Below are 16,161 nucleotides of genomic sequence, written 5' to 3'. Positions count from 1 at the left end.
AAATTTTGAATATGAATTTTAACTCAGATCCTCTTTACTTTAGTTCACTTCAAGAAATATTTATTCAGAGCCAGAAGTTTTTTTAGCAGATACAAAGATAACACAAATGATTAATTCATGTTATCTGAAATTATGGGTTTATTATATTCATTTTTTTTTTAAAGAAGAAAGATTCTTTGGGACAGCCCTAGATAGTAAATTCAATAACATTTATATTCTCTTTATGTGAGTAGTTACTTGCTTTAGACATTTATAAAAATCTTAACTGGTAACAATTGCCAACTACGTTTTTTTCCATTAATTAAAAGAAACTTTTTATATAGTGAAATAAATGATAATCTTGGTATATTCTACTACATTATTCTTTGCTTTATACTTGTTTTTATTGAAATTATCTTTCTACTTTGCTTTTTGGGGAATATTGCCTTATCAGATACAGTCTACTAATACCTAAGAATTACGATTGCAAACCTAGCTGTAGAATCTTTTTACTTCCTTTTTATGACATAGATTTATTTTTTAATATGACATATGTTTCCAAAACTCAGAAATAAAATTTTTTGCTGCTAAAGTATACAGCATATTCTAGGTATCCTAAAATGAATATCTGTATGGGGAGAGGAGAGAGACAGGAGAAGATGGTGGTCTTTATCATTAGGAACCTATATATTTTTAACTAAAATATTAATTAACATATGAAATGTTATGAGAACTATAAACTTGGAACTCCACTATCAGAAGCTTTACTATAATTTGTTAATTGAAGATAATTCTGATGAATTTTCCCTTTACCTTTGCTTTCCCCTTTTTTCCCGCTGCTTCCTCTGAAGTCTCCTTCCAAATGGTTTTGGAAACTGGTTCCAGTAAGTTTGTTCAGCTACTTCAGTTCGCTCTCCAGAATTGTAATTGTAGAATGGTATTGTTTATGTCTTGCTGGTAAAGTCATTTCGTGTAATTCTGTTAGTCACTGAATAGAGATTGGATTTTAAGGTATTTGGTGATGTAAAATGGAAAGATAAAAGATATAGCCAAGGTTTAGATCAGAAGTTCTAAAAATAATTTAAAGGGTAAACATCCTATTGCTAATCTTGTCAGTATTCACAGACTATCAGTAAGTAGGTTAAAAAAAAAAACTTATGGGCCAGGTGCGGTGGCTCACGCCTGTAATCCCAACACTTTGGGAGGCCAAGGCGGGCAGATGACGAGGTCAGGAAGTCGAGACCAGCCTGACCAACATGGAAAAACTCCATCTCTACTAAAAATACAAAATTAGCTGGGTGTAGTGGCGCATGCCTGTAATCCCAGGTACTCGGGAGGCTGAGGCAGGAGAATCGCTTGAACCTGGGAGGCAGAGGTTGCAGTGAGCTGAGATCGCTCCATTGCACTCCATCCTGGGCAATAAGAGCGGAATCTCCATCTCAAAAAAAAAAAAAAAGTACAATGTAGCTTCTCATTAATTTAAATAATTTAATAAATATTAATTTGAATTGCACAAATAAATTGCCTGCATTTAAAAATCATCTTTGTGCTTGAGTGTGGTTGCTCACGCTTGTAATCCCAGTACTTTGAGAGGCCAGTGTGAGAGGATTCCTTAAGCCCAGGAGTTCAAGACCATCTTGGACAACATATTGAACCCCCATCTCTAGTTTTAAAAAATTATCTTTTTGACAGAAGTAGTTCCTTTTCAGCTTGAATTATAGATGACACTTCACTTTTTGTGTGATTAAAAAAGCAGAAAGTTTTCTGTGACCTTACCAGTAGTGGACCAAAACCATATTAAATTCTGATTTGACTTAAAGATTGATCTTTCAGATTTAAATATGGGGATGGGTGTGTTAAACCACTTAAGAACTATTTTACACCCTCAAGAATAAAACTCTAATTTAGAAATATACCATAATGGCTGGATGCGGTGCCTCATGTGCATAGTCCAACACTTTGAGAGGCCAAGACAGGCGAATCCCTTGAGCGCAGGAGTTTGAGACCAGCCTGGGCAACTTGGCAAAACCCCGTCTCTACAAAAAATACAAAAATGAGGCAGGCATAGTGGTACACACTTGTGGTTTCACCTACTCAAGAGGCTGAGGTGGGAAAATCACCTGAGACCAGGAGATCGAGGCTGCAGTGAGCCATGATTGTGCCACTGCACTCCAGCCTGGCTAATAGAGTGAGACGCTATCTCTTTTAAAAAAAAAAAAAAAGGAAAAGAAATATATCATAATGTTGAATTATAGGGTGTTCTTTCTAAATGCCAAACTTCTACGTTTGCAGAAAGAAAGGGCATGTTTCCATGCAATGAGTTTATAAAGCAAATAGCATGTTCAAGTGCAAAAGACTTTTTCATGAATTACAGATGAACCTTCTGAGAGCTGGACATAATCTCAAGATTTAAAGTTGATTTACCTAATATATCTTCTAGAATACAATCTTTAGGAAAATGTTTTAGCATCCCATCCATAATTCTCTGATTGTCTTGTCTAAACCATAGATACTTATTGCTAATGTCATATAAAGCTGTGTGTATGTGTGTGTGTGTGTGTGTGTGTGTGCATGCATACATGTGCCTGTTTGCACACACCTTGTGCCAAAGTGCTACTTTGCAGGAGGGAGTAGAACAAATCACATAATTCAGTTCTTTGTTCCATGACCCTGGGTGCTTGGCTTAGTCCAATTCAGGTCATAGGCTGAAAACAAACTACTAGTCCCAGACCAATTTCGAGGATGTCCAAGAGGCAGACTATTTTGATCCCAGATAACTGAAGAAAAAGCATGTAAGGATCTGGAACAGTACTAATTGTGAGAACGGTAGCTTAAGCCTAGAAGATACCACTGTGCTGGTTGATTTCTTTTTTCTTTCTTCCTTCTTCTTCCCTCCCCATGGTTGATTTTAAACAGTCTCTTAGCTGCAAAGTGAGGAATTTTTCTAAGGATTATGTTAAATTCATAATCAATTAAAGAATCTATATAGTACTGCAAATAATTTTTTTCTGAATATGGTTACCCCCTGAATTAGGGATGTATTCTTAAATAGAGTTTATTATGCACTAATTAATAAGAACCTTCAGAAATCTTCAAGAGGAAAATATGTTCCATGAATTTTGTCCTTGGGTAGCCAGTGAGAAAAATCCAGGAATAAGTATCTCCTTCATTAATACTGATGCTTTTCTGAGAGATAGCATTGAAAAGAAATCTAACTTCACTACCAAATGTTAGGTATTCTCTTTCAATAAATTTTTGTTTTTCTATTTTTATTCTCACGAAAGTATTTTATCTCATAATTATATTTTAATTCTAAAATACAGAGATGACCAATTTGGATGGAATTAGAAGAAAAAATAGTTTTGATAACCTTAAAAAAATACCAGTAACTTATGTTATATATTTTGCTAGTAAAATACTTTAGTGTGTACATTCACTAAATCTTCAGCATTATTTTACTTGGCTTTAGAAGAGTTAACAACTAATAATAGCTAACCTTTATTGATTGCTTACTATGTGCCCAGCAGGATGCATAGCACTTTGTGTCCATCATCTTACTTAATCTTCCAGTGGTTCTATGAAGTGGGTACTATTATTACCCGTTTACAAATGGGAAAATGAGAAATGAGAGTTTAAGTAACTTGTCCAAGATCACAAAACTAGTAAGTGGCAGAACCAGAATCTGAACCAGGATCTGAATTCATTCTCTTAAGACTACTTTTACAGCATGTCTCATTTTTTAGAGAACTATTTTTAAAAATTCTATCTAGCCACACCAAATAATCTTTAGAAAACAAAGGTTTCCTCTCTTTTTCTGAGGGGGAGCAAGAACCCGTATACTTGCTCAATTCTTAATGAAACCTAAGTTGGGAGGGTGTTTTTTCACTTTCAAAGTTGTTAACTATTTGTGTTTCCTCAACATTCAAATAATAACCCAGAATGTCTTGGTGATACTATTCCAGTTCCTCAAATTTCTTTTAAGAATAGTATATTCTTATACCTTCCCCCTCATTTTGATAACTCTTTCTGCTTGAATAGTATTCTTGCTCTTCCCGTATAAGAATTTTCTGTCTAAATTAAGTCTGAATTAAAGTGGATTAATTTTATTATCTTCAAAAGAACAGAATTATTTGAATACAAAGTGTTCAGAATCTGTTTTGTGATGCTTTTATATTTAAATATTTAAGCTAAATGTCACATAGTATAGATTAGCAGTATATTATATTAAGTATTGAGCTTCAAAACTATAGCTGTTGTTGCTGTGTATTTAACTGTGGTGATACCTACCGTTATTTAGAAAAAAAAGAAATATTGGTGAGTGGTCTCATTTCTCATTATTTATTTTATTACTGATACATTAGAATTTACAGTACTGATTTTTTTCGTGTGTGTTGCTTGGTACTTACTTATTTTCATGTTTTTTTTTTTTTTATATTTTAGGCTCGTTATAGGAAAGAGCAAACATTACTTAAGCAACTGCCTTGCATTCCATTGGTAGAAAATTTGTTGAAGGATGGGACAGATGGCTGTGCATTAGCTGCCCTTATTCATTTTTACTGTCCCGATGTTGTCAGATTAGAGGGTAAGTGTTCCAGTGTAATATTTCTGAACTGTAGACAGATGATAACCAATATTTAAGACAATATTATTTTGTACTGCAGCCTACGTGACAGGGTGGGATCTTGTCTCAGAAGAAAAGACAGTATTATTTAATAAGTAATGAAGATTTTTTTAAAAAAAAGAACACATATATAATTCTGAGGGAGATAGTTCAAAAAAATAGTGCTTGGTTTCTAAGTCTTAATGTATAATGACTTCTATATTTATAAATGTATGTTTGTTAACCAGAATTGTGTATTTGTACTGATTACAAGATGGATATGAGATATTTATTATCAAATTAATCCAAAGTCACCACCTTGCTCTTTTCTTATTTGAAGATATTTGTTTGAAAGAAACTATGTCTTTGGCTGATAGCCTGTATAATCTGCAGCTGATTCAAGAATTTTGCCAAGAATACTTGAACCAGTGTTGCCATTTCACTCTGGAAGATATGCTCTATGCTGCTTCATCCATAAAGGTAAATTAAATTATTCTTTTTTCCCCTTTGCTTTGTTAAAATATGTATTTTTAAAAAACAAACAAACAAACAAAAAAGCTGGGCACAGTGACTCATGCCTGTAATCCCAGTACTTTGGGAGGACAAGGTGGGAGGATTGCTTAAGCCCGGGAGGTTGAGGCTGCAGCGAGTGATGATCGTGCCATTGCACTCCAGCCTGGGCAACAGAGCAAGACCCTGTCTCAAAAAAATAAATAAAATTTTAAAAATGAAGAACCATAGAACAAGATATATAAATGACCTAGTAACTTTAAGCTTATAGATTAACTATATCAGTCAAAAGAGCTTTTGAAAAAACAGTTTTTGATTTTTTTCTCCTTATTTCGTTTTTTAATATACTATTAACTACAAGTTTCTTTTATAGTGCAAAGCCAAACTTAAAGTCATGTACAGAATTGGCCAGGTGTAGTGACTTGTGCCTATAATCCCAGCTCTTTGGGAGGAAGAGGTAGGCAGATAGCTTGAGCTCAGGAGTTTAAGACCAGACTGGGCAACATGGTGAAACCCCATCCCTACAATAATACAAAAATTAGCTAGGTGTCGTGGCATGTGCCTGTGTTCCCAGCTACTCGGGAGGCTGAGGTGGGAGAATTTTGAGTCTGGAAGGCGGAGGTTGCAGTGAGCTGAGATCACGCCACTGCACGCTAGCCTGGGCAACAGAGCCAGGCCTTGTCTCAAAAAAAGAAAAAAAAAAAAGTCATTTACAAAATCGATCTGTTGTCTTAATGTTTGCAAAATAGAGAATAAGCCATTAAATGTTTCTTACAATAACAATGCTTACAAATAGTAAGATATCTTTATAAATAATGCTTACTTTTTCTTAAGGAATTTTTAATTTTTAATTTTTGAATTAAACAAAAAATTAATTGAAAAGTAACATTATGTACTATTTAACTACCATTATGCATAAATATATGATATGTATAGTTAAATGATATGGTATCCTTGTGTATTTTTATGTGTACAATGAATCATTGAGCATTAAATTGAAATTTAGTTTGTTTATTCTCACTAGATTAAATATAATTATTCTGTAGTTATCACACTATTTGTCACCTTTATTGTCCTTTGACTGTTGGCTAATGTATGCTGTCAGATTGTGTTAAAAGAATAAAATTTCACATGGGTAGTATTATTTTCTTAATTTTAAGTTGAATATATTTTATTTACATTGATGTTAAATGTTAAAAATAATAATCATGGCCAAGCGGGGGAGGCTGAGGTGGGCAGATCACTGAGGCCAGGAGTTCGAGACCAACCTGGCCAACATGGTGAAACCTCACCTCTACTAAAAATACAAACATCAGCCAGGCGTAGTGGCGTGCGCCTGTAATCGCAGCTACTTGGGAGGCTGAGGCAGGAGAATCATTTGAACCTGGGAGGCAGAGGTTGCAGTGAGCTGAGATGGCACCACTGCATTCCAGCCTGGGTGACAGAATAAGACTATGTCTCAAAAAAAGAAAATCATCATCATGAAGAGATTTTTGAAAATCATTCCATTCCATTCCCAATTTTGAAAATTAAGTTGTGTTATGAATACTATTATTTTTAATACTTCAAGAATTATTTCTTATCCTCCAGATATTATTTTAGTAATGTTAGTGTTGTATTTTATGTGAGTTAATAATATAAAGTCAATTAAGAAATCAGAAGTGTTTTCTAATTGAGTCATATTAATTTATGAAACACTGAACTACAATATAAAAACTTTAGGCCAGGTGCGGTGGCTCTTGCCTATAATCCCAGTACTTTGGGAGGACAAGGCAGGAGGATCACTTCAGTCCAGGAGTTTGAGACCAGCCTGGGCAACATAGTGAAACCTTTGTCTTTACAGAAAATAAAGTTAGCCAGGCGTGATGGCACACACTGTAGTACCAGCTACTCAGGAGGTTGATGTTGGAGGATTGCTTGAACCTAGGAGGCTGAGACTGCAGTGAGCCCTGATTGCATGACTACACTCCAAACTTAGTGACAAACCAAGACCCTGTCTTAAACTCAGAAAGACGTAATATTCATGAGCTTTAATCACTGGGAAAATTATTTCTTACTGTACTGACACCTTGTGGCCAAACAGTACAATTATGTTAATAGGATGGCTGTCTTACCAAAGTCCTTAAAATATTAACTTATTTTCTGTCAACAGATAATTTATTGAGCACTTAAGCAGTATTTTTTCAAAATATAGTCAGCTTTCAGTTAACTGCACTAGTAAAATATAACCTAGCATCAGTACTTAAAAACCAATTTTATACTTTGGCTTTAGAAAGCATACCATAAAGATAAGTGTAAAGAAAAAATATAAATCACAGTAATCTTATTACCCAGAAATACTCTGTCAGTGTTTTGATGTTTTACTGACTGGTGTTTTTTTAAATGCGTAGATTCATTCATTTGTACATTCATTTAATAAATATTTACTGAGCATCTATCCTGTGCCAGACACTGTTTTAAACACTGAAGATATAATGATGAGCATAAGTTTTGTCTTTTTAGACCTTATAATCTGGAGGGTAAGATGAGGAACCCTGGAGAATATAGTAATGGATAAATGTGGAAAGAGAAAAAGGGACTCTACCAAGTATCCTCTTGTAAGCCATAGTAAGATTCCCTTTACCTCAAGAGCAATGGAAAGAGAGTTGCATTTTGAAAAGTTTGTTTTCTTAGCAAGCCAAAGAAAAAGCTATTGTGTTCCAAACAAGGCAAAAACATTTGAATCAGAGTTATGATGGAGAGAAGTCGATGAATTCCAGAAATATTTAGGATGCAAAATCTGCATGCTTTGGTTGATGAATTGGACATGGGAGAAGGAAGAATGTGTCAAGGATGACTCCGAGGTTTCTGGTTTGCACACAGGGATAGTGGTGCCATTCATTGAGATAGGACTGCAGTAAGATCACATTTGTTGGGAAGGTCACTATTTCAATTTTGGACATAGGCCTTTGAGATATCCAAAAGAAAATGCTCCGTAGGCCACTGCATATATAAGTGCAGTCAGTACATTTGAGAATCATTTAGTAGCTGGTGGACATAGGCATGGCAGTGTTTCAAAGAGGGGTGAGATCAGGAATATCAAATGCAGCTGAGAGGTCAGGTAAGATGGGAAATCTGTTTGATTTCGCAACATATGTATATCATTGGTGACTCGAGCAATTGCTGTAAGGGGAATGATGTGATTCAGTGCCAAGACTGAAGTAGATTAGAGAGTAAAAGTGATGAAATGGAGAGTGTCAGTAGAGGCCTGCTCCTAAAAGAAGTTTGTGAAGAGGTAAAAAGATGGGAGGGAGGAGAAACTAGAGAATAGTTATTGAGTGAAGGTTTTGTTTCCTTTATTTTGATGGGAGGGATTGGAGCATGTTTAAAAGCCAAATAGGAAGGATTCTGTTGAGAGGAGAAGGGTAAATATGTAGGAGAGAAAAGTAAGATTAAGAATATAATGGCATTCACAGCAATTTGGATGGAATTGGAGACCATTATTCTAAGTGAAGTAACTCAGGAATGGAAAACCAAACATCATATATTCTCACTCATAAGTGGGAACTAAACTATAAGGATGCAAAGGCATAAGAATGATACAATGGACTTTGGGGACTCAGGGAAAAAAGCGGGAGGGAGGTGAAGGATAAAAGACTACACATTGGGTACAGTGTACACTGCTTGGGTGATGGGTGCACCAGAATCTCAGAAATCACCTAAAGAACTTATTCATATTACCAAACACCTATTGAAATAAGAAATACATTTTTTAAAACTGTAAAGTTTCTGAGAAGTGAAGCAGAGATGAGATCCACTGCATAGCTTTTATGGATTATAAGCATTCTTACTACTTTTTTTAGTCACAAATTTTAATGGCTGCTTCAATTAGTATATATCTGTATATCAACATTCTAAAATTCTGAGAATTTATAGTAAAAGCAAACACTAAAGGTAAAGTAGAAACCTACCAAATGCTCTTCACCACTGTGCATTATCTTCTGTAACAATCCAGATTCTTACACTCAGCCACCTACAAGACAGGTCCACTTAAATGTCCAGTGAACATCTCAATGACTCTAAATTCCTTTCATTACCTGTTTCTCCCAGTCCTCTCCATCTCACTATTACTTGCTCAAGACAAAAACCTAAGAGTCATCACTCTTGATTCTTCTTTTCATCACTTTATTTTTTTAGAGACAGGGTCTCACTCTGTCACCTAGGCTGGAGTGCAGTGGCATAATCAGCCAAATCCTGGTCTCAAGCTGTATTCCTGCTCCAGCCTCCCAAGCAGCTAGGATGACAGGACTGTGCCACCATGCGTGGCTAATTTTTAAAATTTTTATAGAGACAAGCTGTGTTGCCCAGGCTGGTCTCAACCTCCCGGCCTCAAGCAGTCCCCCCTCAGCCTCCTCAAGCACTGGGATTACAGGCATGAGCCACTGTGCCCAGCCTCTTTTCTTCACTTTCTACATACACAATAGCCTTCCAGAACTATCAGATGAGAGATGATATTTGAAAGTCACCAACTTAAATATGAGAAACAAAACCAAGAGAATGCATGAGTTCTAATGGAGAGCATATAGAGTTTAAGGATTATTCATAATTAGCAAGTAGGAAGAAGGCAAGATGTTAGAAAATAACCATATCCAGGATAATCCTAAAAACTTTAGTATGAAATAAGACCTTACTTATTAAATATTAATAAATTTGATAGTAACTATTTTATTAAATGCCAAATACCCAAAATTTAGAAAACATATTATTTTAAAAAGTTATGAAAACAGATTTTGTACAGTTTTTAAAAATTCAGCGAATGCCTAAAATTGAAATAATTATTCATGCTTATAGCTTTTATTATAAACGCATTTTAAAATATAAACTTGTAGTAGAAATGTGCTTTTAAGGACCCTTAATCCTTCTCTTAATTTTAAGCCATTTAAAAAATTATTTACATTTTAAAATAGTAATAATAAAAGGTAACGTTGTTGACTTACTAATAACTTTTTGAAGTTAGGTAGATACATTAATTGTATAAATAATGTTTTGTACATTTCAAAATTATTAAAAAATTAGCTATAAAAATTTAGTTCTGGTGTTATTTAGCACTGGTATTACTGTTGAGTTTAGCATTACGGAACACATACATATAACTTATTTTTTTTTTTTTTTTTTTGAGACGGAGTCTTGCCCTGTCGCCCAGGCTGGAGTGCAATGGCATGATCTTGGCTCACTGCAACCTCTGCCTCTTGGGTTCAAGCTATTCTCCTGCCTCAGCCTCCCAAGTAGCTAGGATTACAGGCACGCGCCACCACACCCGGCTAATTTTTTGTATCTTTAGTAGAGACGGGGTTTCACCTTGTTGACCAGGCTGGTCTCAAACTCTTGACTTCGTGATCCACCCATCTTGGCTTCCCAAAGTGCTGGGGTTACAGGTGTGAGTCACCATGTCTGGCCACGTAATAATATTTTTTTTTAACACTACATCCAATTACTTTTTGGAGAAATTTATAGGGATCTGAGTAGAACTTAGTTATTTTTTGTGATAACCCCTCTTTAGAGTGTCTTTAGAGGATAACCCCTCTTTAGAGTGTCAGGCGATTGCATAACTTTTTAAATTGTATTTACTTTGGAGTGAAAGTGCCTTATATATTATCTCAGTGTTCTACACAGTTAGAGGTATTCATGCCTGCTAGATCAATTGGGCCACCATTTTAGAATTATAGAGTAAATCATCAGCAAGAGGTTTTGAATAGTAGTTACAGTTTTTACCCACAAGAGTTAATATTCCATCCCATGTTTAATAGCCTGTAGTGAATATACTCCAGTGATGAATGAATGAGATTTAAACCTATATTTTAAAACAATAAAATTCTATTTATCATTAAGTTTTACCTAATGTAGGCTTTCTGTTAAATTTCCTATATAGAGTAATTATTTGGTGTTCATGGCGGAACTGTTCTGGTGGTTTGAAGTGGTGAAGCCGTCTTTTGTACAGCCTCGTGTTATTCGTCCACAAGGAGGTAATCAATCTTTTTAATTTTTAATGTTCCTATGAACAGAAAAAAATGGAATGTTGATATAACCTCACCTGGCTACGTTTTTAGAAAGCAGCCTATTAATTTTTTTTAGATTTCAGCTATTACCCTTGATAGATTCTCCTAACCTCTTAAAATGGTTAGAGGAGAAGAAAAAGAAAATGGAGGGAATGGCTTTGAATTTGAAGTCTTATGATGCGGAACTTTTAGCTGTAACTGTCCATTTCTTTTCTTTGCATCTTTTATCCCTATCCCAGCTTTTATTCCCTTTTAGATTCTTAGTTTTTAGCATCGTGTTACCCAGAATCCCCACAAATTATTGTTTGGCCTTAACCTGCAACTTGAATTTGCCATTAAACCATAAAAAGATTTGTATGGATTTTTAAACCTATTGGATTTTGTGACTATTATAGTATTATGAACTATTGATTGTATATAATAAGAATAAAACTAGTAAGAAATAAAGGGGTTACTGTAAAGACCCCTAGATATAAGGAACAAAAAATCTTCCTAAATTTTCTGTAAAGTGAAATTTCACATAGCAAAACCAATTTTCTCTTGGCTCCCATTATAGAACTAGAGGTTTATTTCTAGGCTGGGTGCAGTGGCTCATGCCTGTAATTCTAGCACTTTGGGAGGCCGAGGTGGGTGGATTACCTGAGGTCAGGAATTCGAAACCAGGTTGGCCAACATGGTGAAACCTGGTCTCTACTAAAAATACAAAAATTAGCCGGGCATATTGGTGCATGCCTGTAATCCCAGCTACTTGGGAGGCTGAGACAGTAGAATTACTTGAACCCAGGAGGCAGAGGTTGCAGTGAGCAGAGAGCGTGCCACTGCACTCCAGCCTGGGTGACAGAGACGAGACACCGTCTCAAAAAAAACACAAAAAACCCAGAGGTTGATTTCTATAGGGGAAAAAATGATCTTAAATTATAAGCTTAGCCCACTAAATAACTTTCTTCCAGCATAACTTATGGAAACATTTCTGTCTGCTACCAATAGCTGTCCCACCCAACACAAAATATGATTATTGTGCATCCCAACAACTTAGCAACTTTCCTTGGCTCCAAAGTTTGTTATTTTGTAACTGCTACCGCTACCTCCACCTCCACCCAGCCTCCCAAAAATAAAAGAAGAGAAAGTGATCGGGAAGGAGGAAAAACATGTAACCAAAGGGGAGGCATAGTCTAGTGAGTACAGTGAGGTTACTTCAGGCAGCCCACCTCATCTCAGGCAAAAATCTGTGAAATAAGCAATAATTCTAGTATTGCTAAGCTTCTTAACGGCAGATTCTGAATTATTGTGTCATTATATAACATTATATAACTTTTTTACATGCCTATAAAGAAATTGAGATGCTCCCCTAAAGCCATTGAATGAAGTCAGATATTCTTAGTAATTTTCATAACCAATATTTGTATAATTTTTTAAAATTATTAACAGAGTTTTCACTACATTGCTTTCTGTGATTTCACCTGTGAAACCCACTGTTCAAAATACCAATAGCTGTTGCATCAGCTCTCAAAGTCAAAAAGTAAATTGAGTCTTCCTCCAGAGTTACTTACAAAAATAAAAGTATACCAGCAGGTTTAATTGTTTTCTAAAGAAATTCTGTTTTTCTCTAATTGACCAAAATACCAGCTATTTCATAAAGAAGCAGAGCTGACCATGTGTGCCTGAAGTTCTATGAAAGCTTTCACAAAATTAAACACTCAAACTTATTTTTGTTTTAAATACATATATTTATTTTATGTTAGGCTTTTTCCCCCTCATTATCCTTAATCAGGTGAATTTTTTAATTTAAGAAATTTTTGGCCAGGCATGGTGGCTCACACCCGTAATCCCAGCACTTTGGGAGGCCAAAGCGGGCAGATCACAAGGTCAGGAGTTCAAGACCAGCCTGGCCAATATGGTGAAACCCCGTCTCTACTGAAAATACAAAAATTAGCCAGGTGTGGTGGCAGGTGCCTGTAGTCCCAGTTACTCGGGAGGCTGAGGCAAGAGAATCACTTGAACCCAAGAGGTGGAGGTTGCAGTGAGCTGAGATGACACCATTGCACTCCAGCCTGTGCGATAGAGTGAGACTCCGTCTAAAGAAAAAAAGAAAGAATTTTTTTTTAAATTTTTTGAACTTAAGTCTGAATACTTCAAAAAGAGCTTAAAGAAACTTGACCCTTTGAAAATTATTTAAGAAGAAAACTGTATGCTATGATTTCTCAATACGTAGAAAGGGAAATAGAAGTTAAATTTTATTATAAATTTATTTATGGTCCAGAATTTTTCATAGAAATATGCTAATTTGAGGGTCTTTTTAAAAATCTTTTATTCCAGCTGAACCTGTAAAAGATATGCCTTCAATTCCTGTCTTGAATGCTGCCAAAAGAAATGTCTTAGATAGTAGTTCTGACTTCCCTTCAAGGTAAACTCCACAATGACTTTATTTTCACCATTTCTGTTCTATTTACTAATTAAATCAAATAATATTATATTAAATAAGGTTTTTAAGAATTTCAGTTGGATTTTGAACTGTTATAATTAGCTTACCCTATTAAAGCCTGTTTTAACTTAAATGTAAATTGAAATATACACTGAAATGAATGTTTATATGTACCATACTGAAAAGATGGGAGAATATATTCTAAATTCCCAATAACCAACCTAAAACTAAACTTTTGATGTGTAACTTGTTCATAATTGAGAACTGTAATAGGTAACTCTTAGGCCTCAGAGGGAAATTTTGAAATTCTATTAGGATTTCTACATATTTTATTTTAAAAATCTTTGAAGGTTTTTCCTGCTGTTTTTTTTTCTGGTTAGGATAGCTATTGAGAGATCACAGTGTTACCCACACAACGGGTGGGTTTGGTCTCTTGGCAGATGACAGTCCAAAGCCACAACCAAGGAGGATTTAACAAGACAAGAGGATTTTATTACTTGCAGCAAGTAAGGAGGACACCGGGAATAATTCCCCAAAGCAGTGCCTCCTCGAACAAAGGTGAAAATAGGGCTTTTAGATAGGCTGGTTAGCTGAATCATTGTGTGTAGAGGTGGAGTAAAGGCAGTAAAGGCCCAGTCATCAGTCATGCTTCTGCATACTGGCATGTATAGAAAATGCGGAATAAGCTCCTCCTTGGATGGGGTTTTTGGTGTGGTAATAGTAATACATCCCCGACTCAGGCATCTCTGCATCCACCCAGTTTGTGTAGTTTTTGTTTTGTAATGTGGGGTTGGGCTGCTTCCTGGAACTTTCTGAAACAATAAAAACCTCAAGGTGCAACAGTTACAAGCAGGTACCTTTTCACAGTGTGTACCTGAAAACCCAAGGACCCTGGGTTACAACAATAGAATATTTATTACAATATTGAATCTTTAATGTTTTAGTACATAATATTAGGAACTAAATTGAAAGCAAAGTGAAAATGTCCTATCATATTAATACCTAGGTAATCCTGACTTCTCACTCAGGTATGTGATAGGAACATTAGTTTGTTTAAAAATGTATTTCAACAGCTCCTATAAGCAGCTTTTTATTTGTATTTATTAGAACCTACAATATATATTGACTTTGGACTCCCTAATCTATCTGATTTTTTAAGTTAAAACTAATGTCTTTTGTGGGTTTTTGGAAATTCAGACACATTCAAAATACATTTTAAAAATTATGAGTAAAACATTCAAAGTAATTTCTGTATGAATTCTTGGCTTAACACAAAAATATGAAATTTAGCAGGCATGGTCGGTCAATAGTGACATTCCCTTCCTTGAAGATTTAGAAAACACTCAGTGTTCTAGGTCATCACTCTTGCTCTATTAAATCTTGAAATTCCACTTTTAAAGTGGAAAGTAAAGCTTTCCACTCAAAGATTAGATTATTCCATAATTATTCTAGGAACCTAAATGGACAGTCTCCCACATTTCTGAAAAATGTTTTTAATTCATGTCCTCTGGAAGACTCATCTCTTTTCTGTCTCTCAGACATCTCAGCGGCTCATTTTTCCTATTTTTTCCAGCAGAAACTCTTTTTATAATGCAGATGGATGTCTACATTCTTTTCCTTGAAAAGTTATTGTGTAGCCATTATTCTAGGCTATTCTGGGTTCCTACTCATCCTCTTGATTTCTGTAAGTCTCCATATGGTCCATTGTAGTTCTCCAACACTGTGGAACTTTTGAGAAAGAATTGAAGTATTTTTGCCCTTCCTGGGAATAATGTAGCCACATCTACAAATGTTAGTGCACCTAAATAATGATTTTATGAGAAAGAAAAAAAACAAAGGAAGAAGACAGACAAAGCAAAAGATGTTTTCAGCAGCTACTCCACACACTTGGCTGTTAGAGATATACAAACATAGGTCCATGAGCAGAGAGGCTGTCAAGGTCTTTTACTAGGGTGTATTTTATCTATAGTTTTTAGAGATTTAAATTTGACCAAAATATTTCAAGTTGGTGAGTTTCATTTTACTTTTTTATATATCAGTTTTTATGTTTATAAAAATGAAAGTAATTCATATCTCACAAGGACATTGAGATGTATATGAAAGTACTTTAAGTTGTTTGGCTAAAAGACATAAAATATATATAGATATGTACTGTAATCACAACCATTGTTTGGTTTAAACAATATATTATGTTTCTATATCTTTAAAATTTAGGATGTAGAATCAGAGGTGGTAGTGTTGTTTCTAACTTAAGACATTCTACCTAAAATTTATATTAAACAACTAAAATATAACATTTTAAATTTATTTTCCATTGCAGTGGGGAAGGAGCTACATTTACACAGTCTCATCATCATTTGCCTTCTAGGTATTCACGTCCCCAAGCTCATTCTTCAGCCTCAGGTAATATATTTGAAAAAGCCTAGGAAAATACTTTTTTAAGTAGGTTACCTGGGAAATGATTTGAGAGTAAATATAAATAAACAAATATCCAGGGTTTTTTTTCCCCCCCTGCAAAATGGGTATTATAACACTAAAAGCATGATCAGTTTCACTGTGCTTACTTTTCTTGATAAAATGATCTCTAATTCTCCTTATGTACCTACTTAATTTGT

General features: G+C 35.0%; 1 protein-coding gene across 4 annotated transcripts in view; it reads left to right on the top strand.

The window, feature by feature from the left end:
* Positions 1 to 16,161, top strand: part of CAMSAP2 (calmodulin regulated spectrin associated protein family member 2) — a 116,866-nt gene that overhangs the window by 87,588 nt on the left and 13,117 nt on the right. The window contains exons 5-10 of one of the 4 annotated variants that reach the window (XM_025404264.1): positions 831 to 863; positions 4,420 to 4,561; positions 4,920 to 5,059; positions 10,998 to 11,091; positions 13,441 to 13,528; positions 15,867 to 15,949. In XM_025404264.1, the coding sequence (XP_025260049.1) occupies positions 831 to 863; positions 4,420 to 4,561; positions 4,920 to 5,059; positions 10,998 to 11,091; positions 13,441 to 13,528; positions 15,867 to 15,949 (580 nt within the window). The remainder of the gene's footprint in view (positions 1 to 830; positions 864 to 4,419; positions 4,562 to 4,919; positions 5,060 to 10,997; positions 11,092 to 13,440; positions 13,529 to 15,866; positions 15,950 to 16,161) is intronic. The other 3 variants (XM_025404281.1, XM_025404290.1, XM_025404271.1) reach the window with 3 other exon arrangements.

Source organism: Theropithecus gelada, chromosome 1, assembly GCF_003255815.1.
Source record: "Theropithecus gelada isolate Dixy chromosome 1, Tgel_1.0, whole genome shotgun sequence".
NCBI lineage: Eukaryota > Metazoa > Chordata > Mammalia > Primates > Cercopithecidae > Theropithecus > Theropithecus gelada.
Note: the sequence above shows the minus strand (reverse complement) of the source record. Positions and strands in the feature narration are given on the sequence as shown.